This window comes from Orbicella faveolata, unplaced genomic scaffold, assembly GCF_042242905.1.
Source record: "Orbicella faveolata isolate gen_17 unplaced genomic scaffold, um_ofav_v1 contig_2, whole genome shotgun sequence".
NCBI classification, from domain to species: domain Eukaryota; kingdom Metazoa; phylum Cnidaria; class Anthozoa; order Scleractinia; family Merulinidae; genus Orbicella; species Orbicella faveolata.
In genome coordinates this window covers 25,649,794-25,667,050 of record NW_028301547.1, presented here as the reverse complement: position 1 = coordinate 25,667,050, position 17,257 = coordinate 25,649,794, and the positions used below count along the sequence as shown (strand labels likewise).

The 17,257-nt window shown below is 39.0% G+C and overlaps 2 protein-coding genes across 4 annotated transcripts in view; both read right to left on the bottom strand.

The window, feature by feature from the left end:
* Window positions 1-592: 592 nt before the first annotated feature.
* On the bottom strand, window positions 593-12,634 carry LOC110049794 (solute carrier family 53 member 1-like). Its single transcript, XM_089290514.1, has 10 exons — window positions 12,296-12,634; window positions 9,492-9,584; window positions 9,133-9,217; window positions 7,646-7,827; window positions 7,057-7,236; window positions 6,741-6,882; window positions 6,065-6,259; window positions 5,213-5,373; window positions 2,650-2,783; window positions 593-2,161 (listed from the first exon to the last, which is right to left on the bottom strand). Exons 1-10 carry the CDS (start codon window positions 12,404-12,406, stop codon window positions 2,032-2,034), a joined length of 1,413 nt encoding a protein of 470 aa, XP_089146640.1. The 5' UTR covers window positions 12,407-12,634; the 3' UTR covers window positions 593-2,031.
* Window positions 12,635-15,388: 2,754 nt separating this feature from the next.
* Window positions 15,389-17,257, bottom strand: part of LOC110049821 (uncharacterized) — a 31,457-nt gene continuing 29,588 nt past the window's right edge. Inside the window, exons 48-49 of one of the 3 annotated variants that reach the window (XM_089290513.1) lie at window positions 16,750-16,801; window positions 15,389-15,796 (exon numbers count right to left, since the gene is read on the bottom strand). In XM_089290513.1, the coding sequence (XP_089146639.1) occupies window positions 16,763-16,801 (39 nt within the window). In that variant the 3' untranslated portion in view covers window positions 15,389-15,796; window positions 16,750-16,762. Of the gene's footprint in view, window positions 15,797-16,226; window positions 16,281-16,749; window positions 16,802-17,257 lie in introns of all 3 variants that reach the window. The other 2 variants (XM_089290511.1, XM_089290512.1) reach the window with 2 other exon arrangements.

The window sequence follows — 17,257 nt, the reverse complement described above, 5'->3', positions numbered from 1 at the left end:
AAAAATAAAATATAAATATCGGACTGGAAATTTAGCGAGACAACATTTCCCCTCTGAACTTCAACAACCTCGTCCCCGGGGTCTTCTCCCCCCCTCAAACTGGGGGCGGGCGGGAGAGAAATTGTACCACGTGATCCAGCTTCGCCTGGGGAGCCGCCATTTTGAAAATCGTCGAGGAGAAGGCCATGGAACGTCGGTTGAGGGGTACGGGTATAGGAGCGAGTCTATTTCGAACATTACTAAGGTGCATTCTTGACCGAAAACAAGCTTCACTTCTCGACACGGTTGGACTGTACTCAAATGTAAAGAAGAAGTAAGGTATAACCCCTCCCCCCCGAGGGGGGGGGGGGAAACTCCCAGAAAAATTGGTTAGGGGTGTGTAGCCCACTTCACAAAACCCTTACCCTATTTATGACGAATCTGCGATTTTCCCTACCCTATTTATGACCCGACCAAAACGAGGAATCTGAAAAATTTAGGCGTTACTTTTTAAGATGCGCAAGCCGTGACGTATCTCCTTTCAGTCCTTTATGCAGTGAATTCCAAACATTAAGGCAAAATATTAATTCAAACTAAAAAGTCAACCAAGGTGTAGTTATTTGAATTAATTTATTAACTCATACTTAGTATGAAAAGCATTTTCTTCAACACTAGTTGAAATGTCTAAATTATATCTTTGACCCAACACCAACGCCTTAATACACCACCCTCTAAAACGAACGTGCTTGTTCCTTCAACTTCAATTAGTTAACGAAGATAACAGTATGCCAAAATTTCTTTTTTGTTTTGAAAGGTCTGCAAACACAAACCGATCAGAACAATTCTACGAAAACTTTTCCTTCTCGAGGCACGATTCAAGGCCCTGACCACGATACGCTGGAGAAATTTTGAAACGCAACTTTACTTCTACGGTTAGGCCTACCATCCACACTTAATCCGTCACGACAACGGAGCTTTCCGAAAACGCTCTTCAACCCAAAGGAATTTGATAACGCCGACTTAGCGTTTTCGTGTGGACGGAAAACATGTTGCATTTTTAAAACGGAGCTTTTCGAACACGATGGCGTCACGATAGTCACGTGATTTCCCTACCTGAGTTTCCCACAAATACAGATCCACAAGGACCGGTGATTGCTGCGTTTTCAAATTTTCTCGGGCGTAGTGTGGACAGAAAACATTTAATGGGTTTGAGAGTGAAAACGCCGTTTTCAAATTTCTTCGGCGTAGTGTGGAGGGGGCCTACGTTAGATATATTAATATAAATATATATAAATGTTTCTTATTGAAATGCAACTAATTTTTGCAAATCAGTGCAAAAGTTGCTGTTCAGTCTTTCAACATATAAATAAGACCGCTTGCTACACTTTTTTCCCCTAGGCTACGTTTCGTTGGCAAAATCAAAAATTGAATTCATAATTTTACTATTAAGATCACTGCGATCATCAAAGGAGCTGAACAGTCCACTCCGGGAAAGGATTCTTCAGTTCCTTTGATGCACTATGATTCGAGTGATTGAATGGCTTGCTGGTTGAATTAGTCAATCAAAAATAAAAGGACAGCTCCTTTGAAACAAGCAAACAAAAAGTCATTGGGAAAAACTCTCCATTTCGTTCCCTTCCGATGTCACATCAAAATATCTCTATTGGAGAGTTACCTCCTCCCCTAACAAACAACACCCCCGAAAAAAAAATACACATGTAATGAAAATTGTTTCAAATCATAATCGTTCCATATTTCCCAATATTCTCAATTTATATTGAAAAGTAACAATTTACATTTAAATATTAATATTATACATATTTATATAACTTTTATCTGGGGAAATAAAACCCAACTTCAGTCATCCCTTTATGGATCAAAAAGTTGCAGGACCCGTCAAATACATTGATCATAAAATTTTAACGGTCCAGCATTTCAGTCTGTTTGCCTCATGGCCGCCAATGTGGAGACTGTCACGCCGTTCTTTCGTTCACCGAGGAAGATTGAAGATCTCTTAGAATCCCCCAAAAGATCTTTTCAGTGATCCCGTGATCATTCCTCTGTTTGTTGAGATTCGGTATCTTCGTCGTATTCTCTAAGCTCTTCTTCGCTGTGATCGACTGCCCCTTTTAATCTGCTCAAATGTTCGTTTTCCACTCGTAGGAAATTCCATATGAATCGCCTGCAAAGAAAACACAGATTCTTACTAAAAAATACAGATTGCTTAAGAACTTTGCGATATTCTGATTGCATAGAATTGTCGTTAGGTTGTGTTCTATTGGAGAAAACATCTTTCGGTTGGTTTGGTTGATCACAATAAAAAATAATCACTTTCTGACCAGTTGACAATTTAAAGATAGCGTGGAAGAGTTGAATTCAGGCCCACTATCCACCCAGCGGCAGGGTGAAGAATTTGAGTCCAAGACCTCCAGATAACAAACCCAGCGCCCTAACCACGCCGCCTTCAATCGGTATCAAACTCGGTTAAGACAGTGAATTTGATTAAGTTTCAACAAAGAACAATTTTCCAATCATTTTCTGCTAAGACTGTTCAGCCACATATAAAAGTCATCTGAAAATTGTTTTTCTTCAGTTGTAAATAATTTTTAGCTCTTGAGCGCTTACTTTAGAGTTTTTACAACGACAAGAATTAGGTTAAAGCTTCCTCACCTAAATACTTCCAACACGGCCAGTAAAGCTGTTAACACTTCCGAATGAAAGAGCCCCGCTTCACCAACTGATATGGTTAGGACCCAGGACAAGCGAAGAAAAAGGTCGCTAACCACAGCGAAGTAATAGAAACTCTGAAGAAAAGAAAACAAAAAGAAAAAGCACAAACTTGTTAGAACTTAACTTGATGTTCAAAAGGAAGTTATACAGCCCTTCCAGGGATGCCCAAAGAGATTTCAAAGCGAGTTTCTACCCAGGTGAGTATTTATGATGATTTCCGCAGAACATTCGAGCAACAATGGCAAAAATTAACGTACCGAAAGAACCTCATGGCATGGCATATCGAGACTTAAGCTCTCAAGCTGACCCCGCGAGAGAAAATTGAACTTGAAGTTATCCATATTTCATAGAGGTTTCGCGTTAGTTAAAAACACAATAACACACGCTTGAAGCATTCTTACGAGGTTTGACATTAACTTTCTTGAGAATGCTTGAGAATTTAATTGCGGGGTCACTTAATAATGGTAATTGAACTGAGTGGAGTGCAATTTGGTCTGAAATCATACGCGTGATTTCAAAATCGAACGAGCGCATAGCGCGAGTTCGATTTGAAATCACAAGTATGATTTCAGACCAAAATTACATGACATGAAGTTCAATTGCCACTTTATTAGATCCATTTTGAAATCGCACAATTTTATCGCCTTAATTTTTAGACTTTTGGTGTATTGTTCCAGTAGCTGGTTTGTTAAAAAAAAGCGGAACCGGAAACGCCTTTACTTCTCATTTAGTATTTCAAACGATGTCATGTGACGAAAACTCATCCGAGCATGACAAAGAAACAAGCGGTTTTGAAGTCAGAACGAAAATAGTCTGCTTGAGGTATAAAAGTTCAATTCTCGTCGCTTGAATCAATGATGGAAGGTCTTTCTTTCTTCTGTGGTTGAGGCTGAGACTTTTCATTGTCTTCGGAGAAGGAATTTGAAGGTGCATCCTGCGTAATTCTGCGATGGATTTCTTTTGAGTTGTGAAACTCCCTCGAGTGCACGATGCCCAGTGGATGGTACGTTTTTTTTCTTTCATACCGTTTAATGGCATGATTTTAAGGGATTCCAGCTCGTTATCATCTCCATTTCTTTTTGTGACCTCGGCGAAGGACTCAATACTCAGGACCTTGTCAAGTTCTTGCGGCGCCATTTGTTTCAAGATATTTCCAAGATAGCGGGACTAACACCAGCTTCGTAAGACGTTCATTCATTCACTGTTTTGTGGAGCGGGGTGTATTTTGACTATGTTTATTCACAGCGACAGAGTTGAGCTCTTTTGTTGCTTCGTTTGAAACTACCAGAAACCTGGAAACATCTACCTTCTTGAGATGGCCCTGAATTTGTTGTTGTGTGGTTTTCGTTTGTTTATGTTTTACTGGACTCGGTATCATACGGATTTTGAGCAGATGTTGAAGAAAAATCGCCAAAATATTCATCAAAATGGACACTGAAAGTTGGAAACTTCCATTAAAGTAGGTGTTCAGCCTGAACGAGCTGATAATCGTCATTTAGAAACTGTAATTAATTACATTCGTCAAGTTTTTTGGAAAAAAAAACACAATAACAACAAAGTTTTGGCAATACTAGTTGCTAAATTCTCCACACAATGGCTTTTTGCCTTTCATTTTCCTGAAATTTTATTGTTTACTTTAAACTAATATTAAAATCTGATTTGTTGTTTTGTTTTACTGTCCCATTCTCAATGGCTGAGAAAAAGATGCGATTTAGAGCAAAAAATAGTGCGATTCGTGAATAAATCGCACCATTGAGAGCCAATCAGATTGCAAGGATAGCCAGTGATTTCAAAATGGATTTAATAAAAGAAATGAACTTAAGTGAGTTGTTTTCAATTGTATTCGCAACGTTACCGAGCTTTGAGTGGATTTTTAGTAAATAATTTTTGTACTTATCGCTCGAACTTTGAGCGGAATCCGTTTTAAGCCCTATAAATGGGTAAAAGTGAGTTTCTTCCCAAGTGAGTATTTAAACCCTATAAAAGGGTAAAAACAACTCACTTGGAAATTTTTGGGGGCGTAAAATTAATAGATTTCTCACTTGTCATTGGTAATATCAACAGAAAATAAAGATGTCTGATGGTAAGAATACAGAAAGCGATCACCTAATGAAAATTCCTAAATGTGAAACCAAATATCACTAAGCATGGAAACATATGTCAAAGAAAACTTAAGATGCAATGATGTTGTAAGCTGTGGAAAAGATTTCAGCACTTTGAAAAAAAGTTCGAAAGTCGGTTTAAACAAAGGCTGTTGTAAGTGGAAGACAACCGCTAAAGCACTCATTAAACTTAATTAACTACAGCTATGCTCTGCAATTTGCATGCGTTGTATTAACTTCCAAAGAATTTCCTTAAATTCAAAAGGCTAACACATCCCTCATGGCTATGAGTACCAATCTTGCAAATTTTGTTTAATGTCATAGCCGTCAGACAAGTCGTCACGCAATGCTCCTGTGGAGCTGCGTGACAACTGAAAAGTGCAAAGGAGACAACCACTAACCAAGTGCTTGAAAAGAAGCCTCGCTCTCAGGAATCCATGATTTGGATCCATTAGTCCCCAGTCCATCCTCACGTCCCACACATATGTGTAACATGTGCTTACTAATGCTGAGAATATCCAGAACAGGAAGTAGAAATCCACTTTGTGTTTACCAGTATTCTCTGTCAGTAAACAACCAGAATTTGATCAGCTAAACAAACACAAAATATGATTAACCTAACCAAAGTAAACTGCAGTTTCGCTTTAAAATAACCGCAATCAAAGACTGGAGGCAGGTTTTCTTTTTTTAAGATTCCGTTCATGATGAAGTGAAAGTATGCGCAACGAGATATAAAATAGTTTCTGAATGTACATGTATGAAGATTTTCATTTCTCTCAAGTCAACGAGTTTCTATGCTTTTAAACGCTCTGCACAAGGCGCACATGCACACCCGAACAACTTTGCTTTGACAAATGACACATCATGCAACAACCTCTTTTTAGATAAAGTTCCAAAAAATTCACTAAATCAGCAAGAACTGAACAGCTTAAAAGATAACCTTGGCTTTAACGCACATTTCTTTATTTTAAATTTGTCATTTGACCGTGATCAACCCCTTTGCATGCTTCGCTCAAAAGAGTCATCCACTGATGGTATAGCTGTACAGAGAATGATCTGTGCAATTCTGATTGGTAGACAGGTGGGTGGGACATTTCAAAGCCACAATTCGACCAATCAGAACAATACACAAATCTATGAGGAGGTATGTCACCACAAGGAATCTTTTCAGGTGGAATCTAATAGTTTTGTGATTAATGAGACCACTTAAAAGCTGTCCCTTTTACATACAAAGCTGCATTTTTTGGTGATACCTTTGTTAGTTGTCGCCACTGTAGAAAAGAAGACAACAAAGAATGTGGTGGCATATTTCCCAGCATTGGCGACATGTGGAAATTTCTGTTTGGTATCATTATATCTGCGCAGACTCTGTGCAAAGCGCCACCAGGCAGGAAGGCAAGCAATCAGCGGTCTTAGTCCGTAAAGTTTGGTACCACATTTATTACGATCTAGAAAAGAGAGAAAAACATCAGAAAAGGCTTTCTGATAGCTGATACTCAAAGAGTAAGTTTGTTAGAAAACAAACTCTCTTTGTGAGCTCATTTTCCTCTGCATGATATGTTTTTGGGCATTGGCACCGTGCTCTGATAAATACTTGAAACCTCAGCTTCATAAACTCGCTGCAGTAGTTAAATGATTTTTATCAACTTCAAGTTTATAAGAAGACCAACAGTTTCCTTAGAAACCAACACCTCTGAAGAGCTCCAAGGTGGAGAAAAATTAAGTCTGTCTGGTTTGACTGGAATGATTCTACATGTAGTGCTACTAATGAGATTAAAAGTGCATTTGTTTGATGGTGGGGCATTTCAGCATTATCAGCTTTATTTATCAGAGGGGCTGAGGCATACACTACTGAGCCCAGTGAGTGCAAAAGAGAGCCGAATATGAGCTAAACAAAAATGAAATTCTGCCAGTGGTTCTTGATCTCACCTTGAACAGAGTAAAAATCAAGTGCGTAAAAACAAGACAGATACTCCATGTCGAGTATAGCTACAACCAGGCTGTTCAACTGATCTGCAAGCCAGAAGTCTGCAAATGCTACATGGTGGAATGGCGCAGTCAACACTCTCCACTGAAAATAAAATATAAAAATATTACATAAGCAGTTTTGTAAGGTAAAGAATTCAGTGCATGCTATTTAACAACAAAAATTTCCACAATAATTTAGGCACATAGAAAATCTCATAAATGGGTGTGGCCGAATCCAAGACAAACACAAACCCCAGCTTAATCATGTGCTACTTACCAAGGCCTTGAGAAGCCAGAACCTCGCATGTCTGAACCAAACATTCAGTGTATTTATAGCAAATATCAAGAAGAAACACGACAACGCTAATGGATGGGTGTAGCTGGAAATTCCAAACTGGTCTGAGAAAAGGAAGACCACAGCACTTGCACCCCACATGACAAAAAAGAATGTGGCCATCTGTAGAGAGATGAAGCTAACATTAAATTAAGATATGTGTAATACATGGCCACATCGATATCAGCTTAAGATTAGCTCCAAGTACAAGTTCAGATCTGCAAATGATCGCGTTATGTTAAAAACTTCACTTATAAGAGAGTTTCAAAAATAGTGTTTCTGGTAAAAGACTTTGAATTCTTTTCCTCTAATCCTTACATCAACCTAAATTTACAAGAACAAAAAAAACATATTGACAGCCAAATACAAATACTCTCTCTTAAGTGTACAAACAGGTGAAGAAAGCACGATAATCAATTCCAAAGTAACCATTTTTCTTAGAAACAAAATGTGTCATATCAATTTTAGAGTTTCGGGGATAATTACCGATTTAACTCCACTAACTATCTTTGCACATACAAACTGATTTTACCTCTAACACTCGTAGAGGGCAGAGATGTTTCTTTAAATCACAAATATGGGCATGGTTAATCCCCACATATGTCCAGCCATACAGATTGATTCCAAACAGAAACAGTTCCAGTATAAACAGAAACAGTCCTCTGTACATGCGGAATGCAGGCTCCCACTGGATGTCTTTGTCAGCTTTAATGGCTGTAAAGGCAAATAAGAAATAAACAAATAATAAACAAATTAGAATAGAAATGGTGAATTTTGCACCCTCTTTTCCACTAAGGGTGTACTCCATTATCATAAAATGCACTCAGTAGAAGATACATGTACTTTTGAAAAAAAAGAACCCTAGCCTATTCTTATCAATCAGCCCCTTATTTGAATGAGTGGACTTGGCAATTTGTTCCCATAATGTACAATCAAAGTCCAGCATATTAAGCTTCACTAGCTGAGTTTTGAGCCTAGAACAATTTTTTTTTTGTTAGTTAAAAGAGTTATGTAGTGAAATACTGATTTTTCAAACCTCCAAGGAAAATGAAAATTAATTTGAAAAAAATGGTAGTTTGAGAATTGGGGGTAAAATTACAGTGTTCAACTGATTGGTGATCCACTGAGCGGAGGGAAATGACATTGGTTGGAGTTATGTTATAGGACAATTTGAAAAATTGAGAGTTTGAGAAAATCAAGATTCCTCTGTAATTTATATCCCTTAGAGTAGATTTAATCTAGTTTACAGTTTTTACTCTGCGTATGCCAAGGTCAAAATAATAATAGAATAACCGCCCCACCCAAATAAGTGCCCTTGTCCAACAAGTGCCCTTTTTCTGGCTGCCAAAATTTATAACTGCCTAGAGTGCACATGATTGACAGACAATAGCATTTCTGCATTAAATCTTCCTTAATCTTGACACAAACCAAAATAGCATACCTAAATACACATTAAAACTTAAATTGTGATTTGCTGTGAGAAGGCCAGTAGTCCACAGAGTCCTTGTTTGGGCCTGTCAGGGGGTAACATGAACCCTTGACCTTTGAAAATTCACTTTTTTCCCCTTGGTCTCTATTAATAAATTCCACGGTTCCCTTAGCTTGTTTGTCAAAGTTCCCTTTAATAACAGAGATACACGTTGTATGCCTTGTTCCTGAAAATTATTAAATCCCGAAAATTAATCCTAAAAATATCCCTTGTTCCCTTGAAATAAATGATCATGTTCCCTTGTTCCCCAAAATCCCTGGGAGCACCCCCCCCCCCCCATCCCCCATCCACTGCACCAATAGTGTATGGGTTACTTCTGTTTGGTTCTTGGAAAAGACAGTTTACAGTCAGCACCTATTTCAGTGGATACTGGCGAAGTGTTTAGATCACTAGCAGACTATCATCAAGCCTTGGGGTAGCAGGACAACTCTGGTTTGTGCCACAGTTGTGAGAAAGGCACTAAGCTGTTTCCACATGTACCTCTGAAATGTATAGTTTTTTTGTTTAAGAAATGATGATTAACATCATACCTGCTATAATCAACACAGCAAATAACACAAAGAACATGCCACTTAGAAGACCAAGGCGAAAAATCAGCCAAAATTGGAAGTACGGCTGAAACAAAGAAACGACCAAATTTTAGCCACAATCTTTCTTCAATGCATTATTTTAAAAGACACAAGAGATCATCACAATTATGTAATCTATGCAGCTTTTGAAGTCCTGAAAATAAAGCCCGTAAAAAATCCAGGCCTGAAGGGGATTTGCACCCATGACCTATATGATACCAGTAGAGTGGTCTAAAAACTGAGCTATCAAGCCAACTGCAGGGAGCTGGCGATGTTGTGATGCATTTAGAACTGTTAAGTAATATCTAAACAATCCATACCTCTGTTTCTGACTTTGTTTCATCTGAGACATTTTCAATTTCTGTCTTCTGATGGTAGCTTTGATCTGTCATCTCCACGTCAACTTCGCATTCCTTGCAATTGATAAGATTAAAAAATGCACTAAGTGAAACAGACCCAGACCTTTTACTAAGTTTAAACTGAATCAGATTTTAAAGAAAAACTGAACAAACGTAAACTCTTGGAAATAGGAACTGTTTTAATTAACTTCTCTTTTTACTGCTGCAGTAAAAGTCTAAGCAATTATTTAAACAGAATTGATCAACACCTTGGTCTCAAACATTATTTTTTAATTTCCTTATTTTATTATTGATGGAAGAAATCTTAGAACCTCTTCCAGGAGTTCAAGCGACTGTTTCAATTTTCTTTTCAACTTGTTGGTAGCTTAAGACCAAACAAGTGTTAATAACGAGTAGCTTTTCAGTGAATTTGTGACAGGCTTGAAAACTCGAAATGTGATAGCTTTCACAACATGCAAATTTTGTCTTAAGTCTGAAACTTTTTTACTCCCAGAAATGGCATTTGTTTGTCCAACAATACTTCATATAAAAAAACTTATGGGAATGAATAACAAAGAGACGTCATACGTGTGCATATCATTTTATACACACATTTGAATGCGTTTTGCCACATGTCGTGTATACTTCAAAAAAAGCCGGGGAAACTGAGAAAGCTTGCACAGTTCACTTAATTCTGTGTTGTACTGTACACCACACTATGATATCAACTGATGAGGCAAAGAGAACAGTAGTCTCATTCTTAATCTAGCTTTCATAATTTTGCAAATCATAAACGACTTTGAAAAAGTGATGGGCAACCAGATGAGAAAAAAAATTCAAAGCAGGTAGCTAAGGGGAAAGGGGTGTGAATCAATCATCCTGGGTACTTACCATTTACATGGGAAAACCGGAAATTCCAGTTGGAAAATCAAATGGTTCGCGCCATTCCGTTCGGGAAGCTTCAGAAAATATGGGCTGTGATTTGAGGTGATGCTATTTTTCTGCTCTTTTAAGTCTCTCTAACTGATGTGGATATACTTTATAGCGATTCCTTCTCCCGCAACGTCGCACGCAATTGTTTAATCTTTATGCCTGAAATTTCCAACCGGATGGTTTTTGTAAATGGTAAGCACCCCCTGTTTCATGCACAAATCTTGACAAAATTCAGGCATCACACATACTGTTAGTTGCTGTTAACAATGCTTTTTGGTTTCTATGAACTAACACATGTCATTTAGTTGCCTATCACATGTCATGCCACACACTAATTTTTGCCCTCATCATGGTAATGCATATCTATACCCCTTGCCACCCACTTTGTAGGATAGCCAAAAAAAAATAGGATTCTAAACTTTGATGAATAATTAGAAATCATGGTTGACATTTGATGTACAATGCAATGAGTTCAGGAACATCTGAACACACCAGTGTTTAAAATGCAAGAGCTAGCACAAAAAGAACATGCTACAAAACCAGTGATGATTAACCCCAAACCCTAAACTAACACGTTGCTTCCATATTACAGTATTCCTGCGCGGAAGAAACAATGAAAGGTAACCTGAACGAAACACAAAACGGCCGAAAGGAACAAAACAACCGACAAAAGAAACGAAACGAGATCACCGCAGGTGCACTCCAGTTATTTTACTTGGCACTTTTATTTGTAGCTGTTGGTCGGAAATAACGATCTACGATTAGCTCTGGGCCTGTTTCTCGAAAGTCCCGAAAACTTTTCGGGCCCGAAAAGCCATTTTTAGATAATCGGTATTTAAAGACAGAGCGGTCTATATGCCTGAAACATCTTGTATGAAGGGAACCTCTGTTTAATTGTCAAGAATATGTGAATAAAACAGCTCTGTAATCATAAGGTTTGGTTTCGGTCGTTTCGTGTCGTCGTTCTGGGATTTAGTACGTGTCTGAAGTGATTTTGTTTTTTTTAGATACCGCCCTTTCATATGGAAATGTTAGCCTTCAGAGTTCAGACAAAAGAACTTATTTCCCCCTTGGCAACTAATACGGATATTTACATTTTGTACGAAGTAGTTATTCCGCAGTTCTTGATTCGCAATAGGGTTGACTCCACGTAAAAAAAATCTGTTGAAATACCCTGACCTTTAATTTACTGACCTGGATATGAGCTTAAATTTCTTTGAACGATTTCTGCCTTCAACTACTACTATAAACTCCTTCATTCCTAACTCAAAAAATCGATTCTCCTAACTCATATTTACATATTTCTTTGCAGTTAGTACAAACAGAGAATTGAACAGATTACGGCATAAAAGAAGTTACGTAGAGCTCCATCTTTCCCTAGTGGACCCCTGTTGATAATCTGCTTTCCTCTCGATATCATCTCCTTTCCGCTTTTTAAATTTAGAAGTATCAAAACTTTTGCTGTAATGATAAGCTTTGATTAGGCGTTCCATAGATACTGTCTGAGCTGTAGAAACTTGTCGAAGGGGCATAAATTAATTTTAAATTCAAAACAAAGCAAAATTACGCCTGCTGAGTGAAAACGTAACGTGAATTTGATATATGTCGTATTTCACTCACATATGCATCCTGTACCCCGACGTGGCATTCGAAAAAGTTTCTTTAGAAGCTCCTGCTTTGAAAATTTGAATCGCACACACAAAACGAAGGAAGAAATCGCAATGTGTTTCAAGCGCCTCGGTCTCTTTTGATATTCAAATCTATGAACAAGGTATTTAAATAGTGGTGTTGCGTCGCTCGGTAAAAGGCTAAAATTAAGAAACATTTGATATCAAGGGATAAACTTAACTTACCTGATAAGTTGGAACTCTTGCGTAAGGACGACTCAAAGCTTTCGCCCGCTTCTTTTCTTTAGAGTCGCCGTCCAAGCTTTGCACGACCATCATCAGCGCTTTGAAATGCATGGCGATTGTTGCTGAATGATTTGATCGGTGGAAATGCTCAAAATAAAGCTAACGGGAAACTATTATGCAATCAAGATCACAGCACTGAGTGAGTCTGAGCAAGGGACTTATTATTTCTTTAGTTATCGTTTCTACAATGCTGTTCATTGGAAAAGGAGAGACAGGGCAGGGAAAGCACTATGACTGAGAGACGAAGGCGTGAAAGAAGAGCTCAGAGATATGGGGCAAACATATTTAAATAAGCGCATTTGTTTTCACCTATGTGTCACGTGGTTAAAACAAGCCAATAGCAGGGCGAGCAAATGAGGTGCATTAGCCGGCGGAAAACTGGGCGGAAGGCCTTGGCATAGACCCCAGGAAAAAGTAAACAAGTTAAAGCGAACAAAAGGCTTATCTATAAGCTATTTGAACTTTCAGAAGGTTTTGGTAAGCTTAAGTAAAACAGTGTATTATTCCCAAGGTTAGCAAGATTTGCGTATATAAATAAGGGGCTGATATTAGACCAACCAACCAGATTGCTCTTTTGGCAATATTTTATAATTAATTTTCTAAGTATTGGAGCGGGCACTTTCCCGAATGAAGCCACCCTCGACGTTTCCTTGTAGCCTTATGCGGGCTACAAGGCAAAAGATACCATTTCAACTTCTTACAATTTTCTTTACGGCCGGTCCTTCCAATCTGGAATATTTTTCAGTCGTGTACCAAATCTCTTATTTTAACCAGGGAATATGCCTACCAGGGAGCTACTACGTGGGAGAGATGGAGCTGTCTGTTCATTGCCGGATATTAAACCGGTGACCAAAGAGAACAGAGATAACCTTCTCTTCAGAGCCACTGGACATCATTTATACAATCTGTTTGTTTTGTAACAATTCTCAGTTCCGAGTACATCGAGGCTAAAATAAACAAAATCTGAAAAGAATGTATCAATATACCCAAGGCTGAAATTTTGTTAAGAACATATGGATGGAAAATGAAATACAACAAAATCACAGATTATTTTTAAATGAATTATTTTACAATTGAAAAGTATGGTAAATTCATTTTTTTTTTCTAATATAAACAGCAAAAAAGCAATTTTAGCTAAATATAAGGTGAAGCGAAAAAAGGACGTGCGCAATGTAACACGATACAGATACCATACAGTTTTATTTGACAAGTCAATTCCAGGTCCGTTTTATCTTTAAAAGTAAACTGCATGCATGTTTTATTCTCTGCAATCTAAGAATGCGCACAAGAATATTTTAGCCTATTAAAGTCGGCGGAAAAAAAGATTATCTATCCTGGGCTTGATCATGAGAAATACAGATTCTTGAATTAAAAAAAAACAAAGAGTGTACGTGCCGATATTAGGACAAAGACGTTATTAAAGGTCAAACGTTAATAACGCGAATTCGATGACGTTTATTATTTTTTACTTGTCAGCCTAGCCCCACACAATCCCTCTTTTTTGCTCTTATTGTATGTGTCTTTTCTTAAGGCTGCATGTTGGCCGAGATTGATTTATGGGCTCCTGCTTTCTATAATATTTCATTTCCCGACACCTCAATATGTATTGCGTGACTAAATATGTCACGCAATTCGTCACGGTCAGCCTAAAAAACTGCAAGCTGACGCGTTGTTCATTAGCCTGAAATGTCAGTCATCGGCGATTAGCCAGAGGGCCAGAGATGGACTGGGAGCTGGGGGGAGGGGGTGGGTTAGGGAGAATCTGATTTGTTGCATGGCAGGCCGCCCAATTGCCAAGCTGTGAGATAATCACCGTATGTAATAAGCGTTCATGGCGAAAATGAAAGGGTTTGTACGGGAACATTTAAGATCGGTGCATGAAGCAGAAGTACAAGTAATTTCTACACAACATAGTTTGTTGTTTGTTCCCCTACTCCCTGATTCTAAAATCAGGGGCGGATCTAGGGGGAGGGTGCAGGGGATGCTCAAGCCTTCTTCGTCACCAGTCAGTTACGCCATTCCTTAGTGGTGCACCCCTCCTAAGAAAAATCCTGGATCCGCCCCTGAAAGCAGCTTAGGCAAACTGACAACATACAATTCAGCATGAAGGAAAGATAATTATTTTATTGAGAACTTGCCAGTATTTCAACTTCGTACTGTCGGACTGTAACAATTGCCAAACAAACTTAAGTTCAAGTTCAAGTTCAACTTTAATTTTAGCAATGACCGACATTACGCAAGATGATCATCTGATGACAAACTTGAGCCTGGGGAGCCTCCGGTTGGACACGTTCAGGATATTGTTAATGGTAAATAATGGCGGACTAAAAAATTGCAGGGACCGTGTTAGAAAAGCATACTGTTAATTCTGCGATGAGAGAAAACCAACCCATACTCTGACTAACAAGAGTCCAACTGTCTGTGGCCAGCGCCCATTATCAGACCCATATCAAACGATACTGACTGGCTGCCTTTTGTCACTTTTAGTCTCGATTAAAAGTGAAAAATGATGAACCTATTTTAGAAAAGCATATTGTTCATTCTGCGATGAGAGAAAACCAAAACATACTCTGACTAACAAGAGTTCAAGAACTGTGTGTGGCCAGCGTCAATTATCAGACCCTTATCATACGATACTGGCTGGCTACCCTTTGTCACCTTAAAGTAAGCAAATTAAACAAGAGCTTCAGTTATTTTTTCCCAAACTAACTTTGCGTGACATCCAACAAATCGTTATGGAAAAGTCGATTAAAGATTGCGTGACAAGCCCTAAGATCATTGGATCGTAGAAAGGTGTACCCTTTGAGATCCGGGGCCACAGACAGTTTGTTGGGCTTGGTTTTGTCGGGACAGCGAGGAAATAATCGGCGCTGAAAAGAAGAGAAAGCCAGAAGAAGCTCCTTGCTTTCTTTGCCACTTTTTTACGCCATTTTCTACTTTCCCTCGCCATTCCGACTTTCCCGGTCTCAGAAAAGGGGACAGATATTGTAAAAGGACCCTTAAAATAAGAACCATTGAAAAAACACACGATAGTTGAATAAGCAGGTGTTTAATGAGCTGCAATATTTTTTTGGGTAGACAAAATAGAAAAACTACCACGAGTTCTCGGAAAGAGATCCTCGAGTCACAAATAGCGTTACAAACTAACCGATATTTTTCTATGGAATGTTACATATTCCAAATTTTGTAGAAAATATTTGCGAGGTCAAACCATCCTCCTCCAAAATCTATTTTCCTAAGACATAAGGCATTAAAAAAACTAGCATTTGACACGATTAATCGAAACCTAGTGGACTATAACCTGTCCTTAATCATTTTGAACCTCAAACTGCGTTCGTAATCATAAAATTTCAGATTATTAATTCAGGAGTCCATGCTGTCATCCATTGACGTTGATGAGTGACTACGGCCAGAAGCAGAAAGCCCTCGGCTGAAGGAAGACTGCAGAGATAAACAAAAAAAAAAAAACAACGAAATTAGTTCGAACAACAAACAGACAGAGGTTTAAAACAGAACTTATTTTAGGGTAGACACCGATAATAAATGAGACCAGGTTGGGCGAGGGCTGGGGTGGGGCTGTTTTGGAAAGATCTATTCTACGCAGTTAACTTAAATGCGATAATTTAAAGGGGAAAATCCCCAATAGTCACTGAACCCGATTTCATTTAGATTTAGGGTCAGGTGTGCTTTTAGATAGCCACGCAGGAGGCGACTGTCTTAAGAGGTGTCTACCAAGAGGGGGACAGATATAGGCCACTTTTACCGCACATCAGTGATGCCAATTTGTGGCAATGTTTTTGGAATATATCCCGGCAAAATGTTAGCAGTTAAGCACACAGTGAACAGGTGCAAAGGGAGAAAGAGTGCTTACCCTTCTCAAGGGTGTGCTCGAGCCTATCGGTCGTGGAGGGCGGCTAGAGGAAACCTATCCCACAAACAGTTGGGGGTTAGAAACTCACTTCCAGATAACCCTTTGCACACGTCCGTCCCTAACTTAGAAACCTGCACACACGCCTCCAGCCAATTGGTACGTCGTTCCGAATTCCCAAGTCAGAACTTAAACATTCAGCGTTTGCGCTAAGCAGCGAAATTTTCAGCTTCAGAGGCAGACCATTTGTAGTGCAAGTGTTCAAAGTCAAGGAAAAAGGTGTGCAAAGTGTTTAACAAGACATCAAAAATGTCAATGGATGAGACAATGATCCAGGGTGCTGAAGAGTGTAGTGAAGCGATTAATGCAACAAATGACAGGAGTTACGAGCTTAGTGGAGTATATGACTTTCACTGGGCGAGCGGTGAGATGATAGTAACTTTTGACACAAGTACGAAGGAATGAGGTGATCTTAGAACCGACACCGCAAGGTTCGGATGGCTGAATCTCTGACCGGATCAGTTACCTAAGTGCAATCTTCAATCCTCGCCAGCGCTAGGAGTAGGACTGCGGAGTCTCTGTGGCATAAACATGCCGAGAGAAACAGTTAATAGGGAATACTTCACTACTTGGCGCTGCAACTATCGCAGCTACTCACTGTCTCGCCCAGTGCAGCCTAACAACACCCACCGATACCCTACTAAATGGTACATGTATGCGGAATCCCTCTACAAGTTAGCCTGCGCAGCAAGCGTTTAAGCGAGAACAAAACAATCCACGATTTTTTTGCTCTCGCTCCAATGTGCGCGCGGCCTGAATGCGAAAAGCTCTTCGTACGGGATTCGCGGGATCTCTTGCAACGTAGGCTATTTAAGAGTCGTTAAACCTTATATAAATTAGTTACTACAGAAGCACAAGGGACGAAGGAATAACGGCACGCTAAAATGCAACGATGAGGAAATTCTACCAAAAAAAACAACAAAATATTACGCCTGTATTATATTAGTGTTGGGTGCTCAAGATGGAATGACAAG